This window comes from Myotis davidii, unplaced genomic scaffold (genome assembly GCF_000327345.1).
Source record: "Myotis davidii unplaced genomic scaffold, ASM32734v1 scaffold168, whole genome shotgun sequence".
Classification (NCBI taxonomy): Eukaryota; Metazoa; Chordata; class Mammalia; order Chiroptera; family Vespertilionidae; genus Myotis; species Myotis davidii.
In genome coordinates, this window is record NW_006383016.1 from 2,592,265 (window position 1) to 2,610,247 (window position 17,983).

Consider the following 17,983-nt stretch of genomic DNA (forward strand, 5'->3'; position numbering starts at 1 on the left):
TCCATTAAGTTTTTACTTGCTGTTTATATCCATTTCCATAGCAAGCTGTGGTCTTAACACTTCCCTTTCCATTTCTTTACTTTCTTAAGGTTCTCATTTTTATCTCTTTATATCCTGAAGTCTAGATTCTCCCTTGAGGAGGTCTGACAAATTGTGACTTGAGAATAAATGATCAGTTGGTTTTCTAGATTCCTTAATTTTGCTTGTAAATGAGAAAGATTTGAATCTAAGCAATGAGGACCCATCTTGCTTAGTCTAGTCCCTGTTACTCACTTGAAATATTGCCTCTTCTACCTAGAATAGAGTTCCTTCTTGTGTCCTTCAAATATTGTACATTACAGATTTATGGGCTAACCCTGGTTTCCTATTCTTAGTTGCCATATAGCCCAGTAGTATAAAGTATATCTGAGTATATGCTTTATGTACTAGGAATATGTTCATTTTAGAATTATTTTAGACCAGAATCATGATTATTTTAGAATTTGTTCTGTGTCACATAACAAGGTCATAGGTCTCTTAAATGTAACTTGAAATAACTGAGTAAAGACTGTTATTGACTGAGTATAAAGTATAATTTTCTAAGATATATTAGGTACATGATAAAAAAAAAACTTTACTTATAGTTGTATCTTGCCCCTATGTTAGTATTGTTCTACTCCCGTGATGACTTAGGTGTAATTATTTTCTGTATAGAATGATTAAGGTAATGTGAAGATACCTATGCATGACACATAGCAGGTGTTCAGTAAATATTATATTCTCAGATTCCACTTCATTCATCAAGAGGATTTAAGTAAATCTTGATTTATAATTCAGTTTTCAAATAGTTTTTGAGGAAATTATAAATTATTAAAAGAAGGGCGTGCATATTCACATGAGAAATACTTAAGAGGAGATTTCTCATATTTGTAAATTAGGAGAGCTTTAGAAAACATGAATCTATTGTTTTCAGTTCCCTTCGCTATTCTCCTTTAAAATATTTCCCTCTAATTAAAAAAATTAATTTTGTCCATTGATATTGTTAAATATGTATAGATTTACTTAGAAAGCAATTTTCATTGACCTCATTGGCATCAAGTTCATTAATGGACTAAACTGCTTTTTAAAATAGCAGGATTGGTAGGGAGGAAGGGACCCATTTTAGTTTGTTCTGATGGGATCCTTAAGAGCAGCAGAAAAGTCAGAAGTTTGGGTGGCATTTCATTTCTTTTCTTTTCCCTTTCCTGACTTCTGTTGGAAGTTAGCTCCCCAGTGAAATCTGAGCAGATGACCTGCAGCCCTCCCCCACGCCTGCGTCTCCGGCTCTGTGCACATGTGTTAAGCATGTTTGAGGTTGGGACCTGTAGTAGAAGAATATGGCAGAGGCAGTGCTTGAGAAATGCTATTCTTATTCGAAAACTCTGCCTCCCATTTGCACACTATAAATTAGCGCTCCTACGGTAGAGGAGTTATGAAGAGAATCTTCTTATTTGTGGTGACCTAAATCTTTCCAAGATTTTAGAATTAAACTATGGATTCCCTTAAGAAATGACAAGTTAAATGTGTAGGTCTATTTAGCTGTATTTTATTACTTCTGAAATTAGTTTGGACAAATGAACTGAGTAGAGAATTAGAAATTAATTTGTTTTCACTCAAGTAATTCTCCGCTGCCCCCACATTTATCTTTCATGCTTTGTAAGTTTTAGGTATATTATTTAGTTTCAGGTTTACCTGATTGTGTTTAAAATAAAACTGTATTTGACAAAATAAGCAGTACATTAGTTAAATCAACCTCAATGGTGGTCGAGATCATGACTGTTTAGTTACTACTGCTGGGCTTTCTATCTAGGCATTTAGGGAAATGCTAATTGTGGTGAGCTGGATAAAACAGAAGGCATAATAGTGATTTGAACACAACTATTATACATTTAAAATGTTTTTCCGAGAAATATATTGCTATGGTATGATTAAGCCTTGGTTTTGCTGTGATATCTTAGTTGCCACTGAATATGGGAAGGGAAGTCTCGGATCATTGTTTTTTAGACTGTTAACTTTGTATCATTAATTAAACTTTTGAAAGTTGTGGGATAAATCAAATGCTTTTCTAGGGAAACAAGAAACAGTATTAATGAGCAACAACCCCATAATTATCCTTGTGAGTACATAACAGGGACACATTCATGTCTTTTCTTTGTGCAATAACTTTTACAAAGAAGTATTTTTAAACTGATCATTAATTTTATGACCATTGAAATGAGATGCAAAATTTATGCTGTTGTCACTGGCACAGGCTCAAGGCACCACTGACATTATGTGTGATTGTAATAGAATGGCTGCCAACTAATGATTCTGTAGACATTTCATTTGAGGATGCTTTTCTTTTAGATGTCTGATTAGTCTGTAATGCTTTCAATTATGTCTGTAAATTGTATTGGGTACGTTTACCTGATGCCCTTCGTTACTTTGGAGTTCAGTTTTCTATTACATAAACTCAAGTTGAACATTTTCCTTTGCAGGTATAGCTGCAAATACTCAGCCCATGGGGGGAAAAATACATTGCACTACTCAACAGCGACCCCTGTGTTCAGTTAAAACCCCTTATAATGCAGCAGGTCTTCATTGGGTTGAAAAAATAATTAAGGAGGGGGGAAAAGGGATACATCATCACTGGAACAACAGTAAAATGAAGAAGACCGTATTGAAAAATGATGTGGCCTTTCAACTTAATGCAGGTTAAAAGGGAATAACCCTGTATAGATACCACAGAAATCCTTATTCTTTACTTTCTGAACTACTTCAAGGAAAACTTAAAAGGGGGCGGGGGGTGCTGAGTCCAGTAACAACACTTAATTCACATTGTCTTAGATAAATATAAATATCACACTGATTAAAAAAAACATTTGAGATGAGCTGCAGAATGGGTAAGTTTAAGACAGTTTCACACACGCACACATTAATATATATAATCCAAAATTGTTTTTTAATAAAACAAAAACCAAAGGCTTTTTAATAAAACAAAAACCAAATGTCTTTAATATGCCATTGACCAATTTTGTGTGGAATATTCATAACTCATATTAAGTATTATTGAATTTATAGCTTTAATAATCTTTATGTTGTGTGTGTGTACATGTGTGTATGTATGTATACATATGGACATACACAAAATATATGAGATTATTTAAGGATGAATTAATTCTGATTTTCTTTCTTTTAAATTGAATTTATTGGGATGATATTGGTTAATGAAATATATGGGTTTCACATATACAACTCTATAATTCATCATCTGTATATTGTATTGTGTGTTTACCACCCAACTCAAGTCTCCTTCCATCATCATTTAGCCCCACTTTATACTCTCCTACCTTCCCTCACCTCCCCGATTTTCAAAACTTTTTAAGTTTTATTTTTCAGCTTATTTCCACATAGAGATTAAAAGACTTAAGCCCAAGCATATGAATACTTCTCAGAATCCTTTCCATATAGTCATTGATTTCACCGATGTATTTTTATATTTGTAATAGTGTAATATGCTGAGTGCAAGCTCTGGTGATGTATTTGAAGTATCCTAATTTTTTTTTCACAGCAAGATTTATTTTATAGTTAATTATATGAAATATCCTTTGAAAATTCATCTTATAAAAAATTCTTAGGGTACTCTAGCATTAAGAGCAATGGAGAATTTTGTGATCTTTACTACCACATATTCCATGAGCTGTCATTCTATGTTCACACATATTTTTACTAGCACTTTGCGAGATTCTCTCTGACCTCATGTTTTAAACCAGAGCACTTTCTTTCCATGAGGAGAAATATTGTAAGGGATCACTAATGTTCTGAAAAAAATACATTGAACATCTTGTAAGAAAGAGAAATTAAGATTTGAAGAATGAGTAGTATTTGTATGTGCTCCTTACAGTTTTAACTGGGGAGGAAGCATCGCCATGCCTGGTGCACCTAGTGGCGGAATCACTGAGGGCAATAAGTAGTCTTCTCTATATTCTGCTCTTATTGTCTTGTTTGGAGGTCCTGTCTTTTCTTTCAGGATCAGGATGACAGATGCTGGTGAAATATCAACATTATAAGGAAAAAGAGATGAATATTGATTTTTTCAAGTCACTTGGATGGTTTTGTCTTGAACGAGGCTATGTTCCACACCAAAAACATGTTGCCAAATAGAGTGCTACTGAACAAATGGCTGTCAGAGGGTACAGAGGTCCCTAGGAGGGACTGGTAGCTTTAGTCTGGATCTTTTCAGCAGCCATGGTCTACAAGTAATTCTGGAGGTGTCCTAGGGATCCTAGGAGATTTTCACCATGCTTTTTGGCTAATCCCTAAGGTAGCTGGTTTTCTCTTGAGTTGTTAACAGAGAACTAGAATTGGTAACAGAATTGGTACAGTATTAAGTATATATTTTTCTTTGTTGTTGAATATGGGTACAGAATGAGTGCTTATATATATCTGGGCTAGCAAATATCTGAAACCTTCTTTTAAAAAAGCCATTCTAATGAGTATGTGGGAAAAATCCAAACCACAAGATTTAATTGTGGGGATTAAATGGCTTCAAATTAGCCAACCAGCCAACCAGCAAACCAACCAACCTAGGATTTGGAAATCATATAGAAAACTGGCTAGAACGTTTTACAGCAGATAAAAAAATAATTGCATGTTCAAGAGCAGGAATCCTGTATGGGGAAAGCTGCTTTAAAATACATATAACCCTTTTACGTTTAAACGAGGTTATTTACAAACCAGATACCTTCAATTTTCATTCAGTGATAGCTCACCATTTTAAATTTTACCGTAACGTTATCCTGTGATTTTTAAATGAAAACAAAAACGTTCATATGGCTTTGCATTATCAATTTTTCAAAAATTGAGTAGGTGAATGGTAAGTTGAATAATTTCTGTGTGCTTTCTGTGTTTTGTTTTTGTCCTCCTATGTATAATTATTTTGGTTTCACCTGTTCGTTTATTTTGGATACACACTCTGTCTTACCCTGCTTCTACTTTTTTATTCATCTTTGTAGAGACCATCATAATTTTAAAACTTGAATCCTTTTGTACCTGAAATAAACAGTTGTATACCGATCTTCAGAAACTCTTACCTTTACCTAAATTACAGTGGATCTACATTAAAATAAGACCCGTTCTTACAGTTCAAAAGTTTTCTTTGTTTTTTTCTTTTTGACAGTGACTGAATTTAATAGGAAAACTTACCTCTTCTGACAAAGTAACATTTTTTAAGATGGCTAAATTATAAAAGGTTTTTCTCTGATTCTTTTACAGGTGATGCAGAAGATGGGGACGAATATGATGATCCTTTCTCTGGGGCTCCGGACACTATTTCATTAGCCTCAGAAAGATACGATAAAGATGATGAAGCTCCCTCTGATGGTATGTGATATTTTCCCATGGAATCTACCTCTTGACACTAACACCAAATAATGCAACGCGTCCAGGTGATGGTCTTGTCAGAAAGCAGATAAATGCTCAGGCTTCAGTTAACTTATCTTTACCGGAACCTTTTAAGGAACAGAAGAGCTCTCTCTAGTGGTTTTCCTAAGTATGTGGTTCCTTCATTTCCTGGGAAATTTTCTTTACTGGAATCTTGAGAAGAGTGCTTGCATCATCATATGAATATTATTAGTAAGTTAGTTGGTTAATTTAATATTATAAGATTCTTGCTTAATTTTAGTATGCTGCTAATGGCTTGTTGTATTATTTATTTTATAAATAATGAAAAAGGTTTTTGATCTCTTTTCCCCCCTGAAAACCTCATACATAATTAGTTCATAAAATATTAAATTAATTATCCCTACATTGCCTTCTCACATTGAGACAGGTTTTCATCAAATGCTTCTTTTAATACACATTTTCATTTTTCTGATTGTCACCTAAAACTGCCCCACACCATGCGGTAATATTGTAGGGCTTTGTATTAATTGGATTAGCAATCAAATTGAGTGTTTATCTCTTGGCAATTTTTTAAAACTTGTCAAAGTTATGCAACTTGTTTTTCGTGTAGTGTGTGCTTTCTCTGTTATAGCCAGTTGAGTGCATCTGAATTATAGAGATCTCATCAGGGTGATATGTAGTTATAAATTAAGAATGTGTATCGATAAATTAGCCATGCATATTAATTTGCGGCACTCAAAGTTTCACAGAGACATGGAAATGAGTAATGCCTTCTGCCACTATATGATGATCAAACTGTGCAGTTCCATCTCTAAATACAATTGCTGAATGAAAATATGCTTCCTGCAACAGAGCACTCCACATTTTATGGTATCCAGATTATTCCCTTTGGAAACATAAATTGCTTTTATGAGGTATAAAATTATGTCTATTGCAGAACAGGGATAAGTCAAGTACATGCATAAGTGATAAACATTCTAACCACTGATTCAGAACAACACAATCTTTTCTTTATATTCAGAACTTTGTACAATGTGCAGCAATAATAATCATATCCATTTTATGTTGAATTTTACATTTTGGTAAACATTTAATTTCTATTTCTAAAGGAAGGGATTTTTCTTCCCTTTTATTTTCTATCTGTCTTTTAAAAAGACGCTCCCTGCTCTTCGGTCACACTTGCTATCCAAAAGAGAGCATCACCCTTTCTAACCTGATCTTCAAAAGCATTTCTACTACATAATGTTTTATAATTGATAAAATAATACTTCCAGGCAAAATTATGAATTATTATTTGAGTTGAACTATTTTCCAGGCACATTACAATGATTCGTTTTGCTCCTCTGTAAAATATTGATAGAAATGAGTATGTGATGTGTGTGTATGTATACATATACAGAAACAGGATATTTATACTCATGAGAATATATATATATGTATATATGTATATACACGCACATATGGAATATTCGTAGAATATATACACTCAGGATTTCTCAAAACAGTATAAACATTTTGATGTACAAGGGGAACTTATATGCATTCTTAAAAACCTAAGAAATCCAACAATTAAATATCTATGAGAGCCAGTGCTTTTGTTAGAAAAAGTGAATTATTATTAATTCCCTTATTATAGAGCATTTACATGATTATTGTTTTCTTTTTTATGAGTGAATAAGTTATTATGTTTATTTCATAACCAAATAAGCAGGAAATGCATTAATAGCATAAAATTTATTGTTAAAAGGTTATTTTATCAATATTTAAATGTTATTTAATAACATATTTATAACACCAAATTTCTTATTAAATATTGGTGCATTTTCATTATTTATGTAAGCTATTCTTAAGCAGGAATAAAACTTAACTTTTAGTATTATTTATTTTTGGTATATAAATAATACCATTTTGATATTTTACATTTTTTTCTGAGATTAATATAATCTCAGAAAATTGGACTTTTATTTCCATTCTAAAATATCTTCTAGTCATATCAGTTTTTCTCTCTGCAACTTAGATTTGTATGTGTTCTCTTTCCTTTGCTGAATAAATTTTCCTTCATTATGTGATCTCAGTCTAATGATATATTAATTATGAAAAGATAATGCATTTAACAATAAGTATAACTAAATTAGCACAGGTCACCAAAAGGCCTTTTGTCAAATCAGATTGTTGTTTTGTCCTTTTGACTTTTACCTTATGGTAGGCACTAACAAAATATCTGAACTCTGATGGATGATAAACTCTAAACATGATATGTATTTTTCATAATGCTAATGTAATTTTCAAGGCACCGAAAGGTCAAACCTGCACATCTCTGTGTGCATTCTAAGTCTGTCTTTTCCTTTAATATTTCTTTTTCTCTGTTTCTCTGGTTCAAAAGTTCACTCAGTTCCCAAATGGCTACCTAATTTTCCAGTTATTCCCTCAAGCCATATGTGTTTTGGTTTCTTTATGGTTTATTAGGTACTGTAGGAAAGTAGCATAAGTTATATCTTCTAATGAAATTCAAGCACACTTCAGTGATGCTTCGACTTGATTGCTGGTAGCAATTAAATCACAGCCAAGGAGGATAATGCATAATCTCACAAGGTCCAGACACCCTATAGAAATTGAAAGGGGATGAAAACAGAAAACAAAAACAAAGTCTTCCCACCCTGCCAGACATGTTGTTTCCAGCCTGCTTTTTTTTTTATTTTTATTGGCCAACTGCCTGATTGATAGCAAAATCATAGCTTGCTGCATGCTAACAGACAGAGTTCACTTGTAGGTTATTGTGAGCTGATAAAGGGTTAGATGGAGTTTTGATTTTCGCATTGGACCTTGGTACACCAGATTAATGGAATTTCAATGAGAGACTAGAGTAGCCACAGCTTTGTCAGAGAAACAGATGGAGATTCTATAGTCATGTCTACTCATTAATACTAGTTGCCTGAAAGGTGTGCTGCTTCTCTATACAAAAGAGTTGATATAATTGATTTTTGAGCGGTGCATTGAAAAAAGTACCTTATTGATGACTAGAATCGTAACATAGATGGTGACAGATTTTTGTACAGCTACATGTAAGCTTAAAAAACATCATATTTTGCAATTTTTTCTTCTCTCTCTTTGGACATGCTTTTTATTTAGATTTTTTTGAGAAAAAAAATGCATTTTAAAGACCAGTAGCAAAAAAATAAATGAGAAAATGACATGCTAAATTACCTTTCAAGAAAAAGAGGAAGAGTCTGTATTTTATCTATCAATGATGGCATAACTGCTGTTAGTTTCATTTTGATATGGTAATATTTATTTTAAAATCATACTTATTAGCAGTGTCATTTTATTAGCTTTGTGCTTTATTTGTTCTAGAAAATTTAAAACAAATCACAATGGGTTCTGTACAATATAGATCACTGTTAGAAGTTTTATGCTATTGTGTGTTTAGATATATTGAAGTGTTAATATAAATGGTACATATCAGTAATCGGATAAAAATTAAAGATATGAAACTTAAAACCTTATCCCTTAGTGTATACATGTTAGAATGTGTGTTTGGGCACTCAGGTGGTAGATGCAGGGTAACCATTAGGTGCTACATAATAACTTGGGCATCCATTTTTTCTATTCTGAATTTTTTTTTCCATTCATTTTCATCATTTGTGAAAGAAAGCTTCTAACCACATAGCATTGTGGAAGGTCCCTTGAGGTGAGGTGAACGGGCTTAGTGAGCTAGAAGACATATCTGCTCTGCCTGTCTTTGATGGGTTGAAGGATCCCAGTGGACATTTGTTACAAATCTGATTCTGTGCTAGACTATAATCACTGTGTGGATAAGCATCTGGAACCTCTAGGGTGTGAATACAGCAAGGCTAAAATGATCTAAAGAGATAAAACAGTCATTTATTTAAAATTTTTTTTATTTGTATTGAATTTATTGGGGGTGATAAACATTCATTTATTGCCCTGGTATCTTCCTAACTAAGAATTCCCAAGTAGTAACCATAGGTTACTGGAAACTGTGTGCATTTCCAGGACATGGGTTTATATGAAAAAATATTGGTTTAGGAATGGAACTATTTTTTAAAGTTTGGAGTTTAAGAAAAAAAAGTGTTTTGGTCATAATTTATAAGAGTAAATAATGATTTTTTCGTTTGGGCATTCTTTTCTTTAAGAAAACCCAGTGTATAGAAATTTTGATTTATAAAACATATAAATCACTTATTTCGAAGGAGTGCTTTAAAAAGAATTATCTCCAGGATGCCTATAAATAATGAACTCACTTAATGCCTCTAAAACAAATTTAGCTGTAAACCCATCCACACATAAATTTAATGTGTAAATTTTTGCACTTTATACATCAAGCTTTTAAGAAAGAATTCCGCCCCCCGCCCCCCCATAAAATTAGGTGTAACACTAATCACTTCTTGTAAAAGCCAAACCATAGATATGCTTTACTTTTCTCTGGGTTCCAGCAGAATTTGAAACAATGTTTAAAACCAGGAAAAAAGGTTCTTTCAATAACTTATTATTTAGGGTGCCTTTCTACTATAGTATCATGTGGTTGTTGATAATTAAAATCATATATTTGTGTTTTATTCTGATAATTTAGATTAGTTTGCGACTTGTACATATCTTTATGCATATGGCATATATTACTGTTGTACTTGTTTTTTAAAACATCTATTTTAATTATTTCAATATACCAACTGCTAGCTTGTGTTATAGCAATATAAGAACAATGATTGCTTTAGCCCTTCTGTAATGTGTATAGCATAGCTTCAAGTACTTTGGTAAAAGTGAGGGGTTATAGTTTGGGGAAATGATAAAAGTAGAAGACATGTTTTTAACAATCAAGATATATGTTCTGTGATTGGAAGTATAAAGTACACAGATGTGAAAAGTTTTTATGATACAAAGGTACATATGAATAAATAAAAACACATAACCATTGAGAATCATCTTTCTAAGTTTTATGCCATTGAACTGGAAAATATATCAGAATAAAGCAATGTATGCAAATAAGACTGTTACAAAGTAGGTTAGATAAAAAATGTTGCAAAGGTAATAAAAATCAACATTATGAAAAATAATGCATCTTTAATACAGTAAATTAGCAGTTATTTACATAGTACATGAAGAAGCGTGCAATATAGGGCAATGGGGAATTCGAAGATGAATACGACAAAGTTCTTATTTTCAAGAGACATGTAATCTAGATAGAAAGAGAAGACATGCACCTAAAATAAGACAATTAGCAATCTAAGTTCTAGTAAGGCAGACTCCAAAAACAGTAACTAGTATGTATTATAATATTTAATTGATTTGATCTATACCAAGGCAAATAATTAGTTTTATTCATTTTCTTCCTTAATTTGTTGACCCAGTCAGTTGTATGTTATGGCATCATGTTGAATAAACCAAAGCATAAACTTTATGCTTCATTCTAAGAGGTTATGGAGTAAATTGTGGAGGAAGGAACTTTTATTTTCTAAATATATTTTTGATGATCCTAGAGAGAGGGAGCTGGAGAGATAGAAACATCAATGATGAGAATGCCCCCTCCTGGGGATCAAGCCTGCAACTGGGGTATATTCTTTACCAGGAATCGAACAGAGACCTCCTGGCTCATGGGTCAATGCTCAATCACTGAGCCACACAAGCTGGGCCAGGAGGGATCTTTTATTTAATTGAGTTTTCCATGGTTCCTGAGTTTTGCTGGAGAAAAAGTGGGAAAAGATGCAGGAAAGAAACAAACAAACCCAAAACAAACATTTGGAGGGGAAGTCCAAAAACCAGGTTTTCATACTGATTGGCAATAATTTTGTTGTCAAGGCTGAGACACTTAACCTCTCTGGATTTTTATTTTGTGAAATGTAGAGTTTGGACCAGATGTTTGCTTAGAAGTTCACTAGAACTCTAAATGCTTGTGACCACATTTCAGAATTAGTTCATTTAATGGTGGCACAGAGGTGATTTGTCTGGGAGAAGATAATAACCAGAAGTGAGGTTGCACAGGAAGGAGGAGAAGGGGTCTTAGAGGTAAGTGCGTGGTGGGCAGTAGGCGCTGACTACCTAGTGAAATTAAAGAGTTGACCTTTGATTTCATAGTCATGAAAATATTCCTGAAGCAATATACTGATGTGATGAATGCAGATTTGAGGGAGGTTGTCCTGGTAGTTTAAACGTAGGATGAATCAAGGCAAAGAGACCATCTGGTGGAGGCAGCAAGCTAAGTACTTTGCTGCATTATTTGTTTTTATTCTCGACAGTCTGTCTGTGAGGCAGTTATTATCACTATTTGACAGTTAGGGAGTCTCAGCGATGGAGAAGTTTAAATGATTTGTCCAAGGTCACGTACTAAGTAGCAGAACTGACATTTTGTCTGACTCTGAGGGTCACGCCCTGCTCTCAGAACCGTTCTGTGCTGCCCCTCCCCAGCCAGGATACTGTTGCTTGTGGGTGAGGGGGTGTTGACGGGAGCCAGGGTTTAGAGTAGTGGACATTGCAGTGGACAGGAAGGGCTTTGCTTACCCCTTTCTACCCCACCTGTGTGGGCAGATCAACAGCATCAATGTCGCCTGGGAGCCTGTTAGAAGTGCTGAGTCTCTGTCCCCACCCAAGACCTACTGAATCTGAATTAGCATTTTAACAAGATCCTTGGGCACATAGTAAAGCATGAGAAGCTCTGTTCTAGAGGTATCTATCATATTGGCCTCTGCGGCTAGAAAGAAGGTGAGCCAGACCATGCTGCTGCACTAGGGCTGCCTATGCAAATATGTGACCAGGCATGGCAATAGGCCGCGAAGTAGGTAAAAGAATGTCCTTCTATGTGTACACCTACCTTCACTTCCAGCGCTCTTCTGTGGTCCCTCAGCACCCCGACGCTGGGACATCCTTGGCGGCACAGGGCCTCTTCCAGAGACTGCTCTCTGTGGGTAGTTGCCCCATTTTTTAACCTGTTTTCAGAGCCTCTTCCTTCCCAAGTCGAACTCTGAGCCAAGGACATTGGAAAGGCTCTGGTAAATTATTCCTGAACCCAAGGGAGTTCAAGCCCCCCTCACAGATCTTTAGGTATCAGCACCAGGCCAGTGGTAAAATGATTTTGGCTGTGGCAGAGCATCATATCTCATAAGATTTAGACACGTAACAGGCTTATCTTTCTCGCTGTAGATAAATATATACATGGATTTGGCCTGCAGTCTTGGGAAAAATTGCAATGTGTAACTTCCCGTTTTCAGCGGTGTCTCCTCTTTGCGACCTCAACCCAATTTGACCAAAGTGCAAATTTAGAGCTTGAAGATTGAAAAGCAAAGGTTCTTTAAGATACTGGACGGACCCATTTGATTTTAGAGGAAGGGATGCGCGCCTGGCACAGGATCCCAAGGAGAGCTTCCTCCCCTGAGACAAACACCGAAGAGGTGGCTGTGCTAGTGGTGGGATGGCCTCTTTAAGGGATTAAAACAATCTTTAATTAATATTCACTGAGAAATAAGTCTGGCTCTTAAGCAGATTCTTTTAGAGTCAGATTGTTGTCTTTAATTGGTTCAAAACCACTCTGAGAGGGAGACGTTTTCCCTGCGTCGCTGCTGTGGAAACTGCTTCAGAAACGTTTCGATGTCTTAACTAGGATATCCAGCTCATGAGCAGCGGGCTTCAGCTCCTTTGGTCCTCTCTGCTGTGCTACTGAAGCTCAGGCAGTCTCTCTTTCGAACTACAAGAGACATGCATGTGGTTAAAAAATTAAAAGAACATAAAGTTTTCAATAAACAGTAAAAGCCTCTTTTCCGCCCCACCTCAACCCCTGGGCCTACTTCCCAGAGGCAGCCACTTGTCACAGTGTCTTCTTAGTTACCATAGTAACTAGAGCCACTTTACTTTTCCTTCTAGTTTGATGAACCTTGAATAGTATGTTGTCTTCCTCTATGATGGATGGATGGTTCCTCATACCTCGTCTCCCGCTTCTGCCTCCCAGTTTTTTGTCATTTTACTTTTGGTGTTGTTGTTTTGTGTGTGTTTGCTTTGGGCTGAAATAATACGCTTCTTATTTTGTAATGTGCCAACCTCAGTGCCCATGATTCTTTGTTATAAAATATGTGCAAATTTGTGCATCTCGCCATCCTTCCATCTCTCTTCTCTCTCCTCAGTTCCTATTTCGTCAAATTATGTTTTCATTGTTAAGGCCCATGATACTTATGTTTGGTTCTCTAACTCTAAGTTGACTATGCTTTGTCTACAAGTTGAATTTTAAACATTGACTTTTTTCATTCATGCTTATTGGTTTTCCTCAAATGTCTGAAGCACCTAGGCTATCATATCAATTAACGTTCGTGAATGAAGGACCCAGCTGGATCGTGTATGTAGGTAGCTTGTGTAGGGTTCCTTAATTTTGAATGTCTATTATCTTGCACGGTTTTTCTTTGAATGGGAGGTCTGAGTGCAGGCTGTGAGAGAAGTGGACAAGGCTTGCTTAGAGGCAGCCTGCCTCCAAGGCTGGAATCCCCACAACTGTCAAAATCAGTAGGATGTTACTCAGGAGTTTCATTCCTAAATACAGGTTTTTAACCCCTTCATCTTTTGGGGGGCTGGGGCGGGGCAGTCTGGAACTATCTGAAGCCCTGCTTAGCTTCTCACCCTGGGAGCCCTCCTCAGAGCGGCTAGTGCGCTTTAGTTTGGGAGCCAGTTCGAGCGCAAATGCCTTCACTGCCAGCTGCTCTGGCGGCCGGACCCAGCTGTTCCAGCTGCTTCCGTGAGCGCCCCTCCTCACGGTCCTGAGCTGCCGGCAGCACTTCTGAGGCTTCTTTGGGAAACTCACACACGCCCTGCTCCCTGCTCGGCGTTCTCCTGGGCCTTCGTGTCCCCTGCTTTGTCTTTATCGCTCCAGTCTCATCTGCCGTCCAGTTGCTAGGAATTACTCAAAGTTTCCGACCCATTGAAGATACTCTTTGTTGATTACCAGTGTTATTAAGATTTTATTCTTTAGAAACAAACCCAAAAATGTCAAGGGACTTTTAAGAAGAAAGGTTGGTACTCAGTCTATGTTTCTTTTTTGTTTTGTTTTCATTCTCACTGGAGGATATTTTCCCATTGATTTCTAGAGAGAGTGGAAGGGAGAGAGGGGTAAGTGCCCTTGACCGGGAATCAAACCCATGCCCCTTTGGTTCAAGGGGCTGATGCTCTAACTACTGAGCGACACTAGCTAGGGCTCTGTTCCTTTTTTAGTGACACCAAAGGAATGCTTTATCCTAAAGCATTTTCACAACTATTTCACAACTATTCCAATGATCTGTTGAAATCATCTTTGGGGAATAACTATCTTCCTGGCTACAGGTCAAAGGAGTCCAAATAAGGATGTTAATCAAGCCTTAGCTATAGGGTGAGTGCTAGCTTTCTAGAAGAACCCAGATGCTATAAGCAATAGAAAACAACTATACCTCACCCCCAAAGTATTACAATATTTTTGTGGGTACAGATATGCATACCTAATAATAGGAAGCCATATAAACTTTGATCAAATGCAAAATGTGTACCATGAACACTAAATACTCTAGGAAGTCAGAAAAGGAAGAACCTATTGCAAACTGGTGTTAGTGAATGTCTTGTGGAAGGAATTGGAGTTTGAACTAGAACTTAACTAGGATGGGTAGGGTTTTAGTAAGAGAGGAGGGGGGAATGCTTTTTAGATAAACTGAGGGAATGGGAACAAAAGGAACTGGATTGGGAACTGGCCATAGTTTGAGAAGATTGAGGAAGATCGGGAGGTGAAGACTGACAAGAGTAGCATGTAACAAGCACTAGCTCCAGCTCCAGGTCATGATTCTGACAGTGAGTTACTCTGGCCTTTGTTGACTGGTTTCTGTTTTTTAAAAAGAATTCCATTATTTTAAGCAAAGTAGAATTTAAATATTGAAAACTTTAAATCGTGTCATAAGGAGTTGATTTAGTAAGCAAAACAGTATTCATTTTAGACTTTGAGCGAGAGAATGTTATGATGAAAAGTATTTTAGAAATATTTAGCTGGTTGTGCGATGTAGATGGATTGAAGTGAGTGGAAACGTTTAGTTGTGAGATAAGCGACCACTCCTTAAGCCAGATGTGGAGTGATCAGAGACTCAACCAGGATGGGGAAAACAAAACTGAAAAGGAAAGGATACATCTGAGGAAGAATGGATAGGATTTGGGAAGTGGCTATGTGTGGGATTTTAAAAAAGAGTAATTATACTGCCTGGATTCATATGTTGCTTCTTCATTACTTATCTCTGAGACCTCCAGCAAGATGCTTAATCTAAGCCCTGGATGAGCAGTTCATTGGTTAGTGTTGTTCCCATATGCCAAGGTTGTGGGTTTGATCCCCAGTCAGGGCACATAGAAGGCTCAACCAATGAATGCATAAATAAGTAAAACAACAAATTGATGTTATTCTCTCTCTCCCCTATCACTCTCTCCTTTCCTCTCTAAAACAAATAAATAAAAAATTTAAAAAAGATGCTTAATCTATTTGAGTTTTCTTATCTATCAAATAAGGATAAATAGACCAATCATATCCTATGCTTATTATGAGGATTAAGCAGGATAAAGCATATAAAGAGTTTAGAATATTTCTGGCCCATAGTAAGGACATATTAATTGCAAGGTATTATTGTTATCTAGCCTATATTGGGGATTACCTTAAATAAATGTTCCTTTCTGTGTTTGATCCAGCTGTGTGCCTAAGGTGTCTATCTTCTGTACGAAATAGCTCTTCTGTTTCAATGGCTAAGTTGGATTTTGTAGGATTTTCAGTTGGAAGGTTTAGAGATTTGAAATAAATAATTCTATAAATTCCATTTATATGAATTTATAAGTTTTAAATTAAATATTCTGTGTTAAAAACTGTTAGTGGTTAAAATTTTGATAGCAAATTTATCATGCCTTTTCCCAGAACCATTCTACCTTTCTGCACCTTAGCTTTTCTCAATTGAGTAACTAATGCAAATATTAGAATAAAGAAATTTTACACTTGGAAAAATTTTGTGGATTTGCTATCATGAGCCTGTGGAAGGAGTCCTCATTTATCCATGAGTTCAATAGCCAGTGACTAAAATAATTACAGATTTTTAAGACTATTTTTATAAGAGTTTGAACTATATTAAAAGATTTTTTATTGAACTATTTATTGAAGAATTTTTATTGAATTATTGGGGTGATACTCATTTATAAAATTATATAGGTTTCACATGTACAATTCTATAATACATCATCTGTATATTGTACCGTGTATATGGCGTTTCCTCCAAAAAATTAAAAAATGGTACTGCATTATGACCCAGCAATTCCACTTTGGCAATATATCTGAATTCCACCTTGGTAATATATTTGCTAATATATCCGAAGAAACCCAAAACGCGAATTCAAAAGAATATATTCATTGCAGCTTTACTTACAATAGCCAAGATTCGGAAGCAGCCCAAGTGCCCATCAGATAAGTGGATAAAAAAGCTGTTATATAGTTGCATGATGATATACTTCTTGGCCTTAAAAAAAGGAAGGAGATCTTACTTTTTGAGACAGCATGGTTGGACCTGGAGAGTATTATGCTAAGTGAAATGAGTCATTTCACTTTCTTGATGGTGTCGTTTGACACACACAAGTTTTTAATTTTGATAAAGACTAGTATGTCTATTTTTTCTTTTGTTGCTTGTGCTTTTGGTGTCATGTCTAAAGACTCATTACCTAACTAAAGATTCTTCAGGTGTTCTTAACTTGAGGCTAAGTTATTTCTCAAAATACTAAGTCCTTTTACTCTAAAGAATTGAGATTAACATACTAATTAAAACAAGGACATATTCTAGCCCTAGCCCATCTTTAATGTTATTGTTGCTTACTTCATTCCTTAAAAAAATTGTGCAAATGGCAAAAAGTAATTTTCTTGCTGTGCTTTTTCAGCTCAGTGAACTCTCAAATTCTATATCCTTTAACATCATTAAAAAAAAATTCTTGCTTTGTGTTGTTGCATATGATATCACTTCTCTCAGTATCATCCATGCCTTTTGAAATGTAAATGAAGTAAGGTTTGTTGCATTACAAATATGTGTATAATTACATAGCTCTTTGTGTCAGTTTTACTTTAACATAGTATTTCAGAGAACATATACTCTAAGTAGATTATTTTGTTGACTTTCTGGCTTTTGGGGCTAAGCTTTGTTATGGTGGTGGAATTTAAAGGGGGCTGGATGATCACCTTAGAAATATGGTTGCTATTTTTAGCTCTAAAAAAAAGTTGGTTTCTTTGATTTGTCTCTTCTTTGTAGGAGCATGTGTTTGTTTGTTTGTTTTGTTTTTTTCTACATGTCAGTCGCTAAACTGAGCAGTTTTGCCAGGTAAGGGACAGAGACACAAGGAAACCACGAAATACTGCAACTCAATGTGTAGTCTACAGACTGGTCTGGGTCTGTGATCTATTTGTTACCGACCTTCATTAATGTTAATTATAGAAATTGAAAGTAAGTTCTTAGAAATGTTTATAGCATTTTGTTATTCCTCACTATCCAAATATTTAATGGATGAAAGATGGACTTTTATCACAGCTAGAACCATTGGTCTAGGGTTGGAGGAAGAATGTAAT

General features: G+C 35.5%; 1 protein-coding gene across 1 annotated transcript in view; it reads left to right on the plus strand.

Annotated features, from left to right (window-relative positions):
• The window catches only part of SKAP2 (src kinase associated phosphoprotein 2), a 148,163-nt gene that overhangs the window by 13,028 nt on the left and 117,152 nt on the right, over positions 1–17,983 (plus strand). The window contains exon 4 of the mRNA XM_006778984.2: positions 5,272–5,379. Coding sequence (XP_006779047.1) covers positions 5,272–5,379 — 108 coding nt within the window. The remainder of the gene's footprint in view (positions 1–5,271; positions 5,380–17,983) is intronic.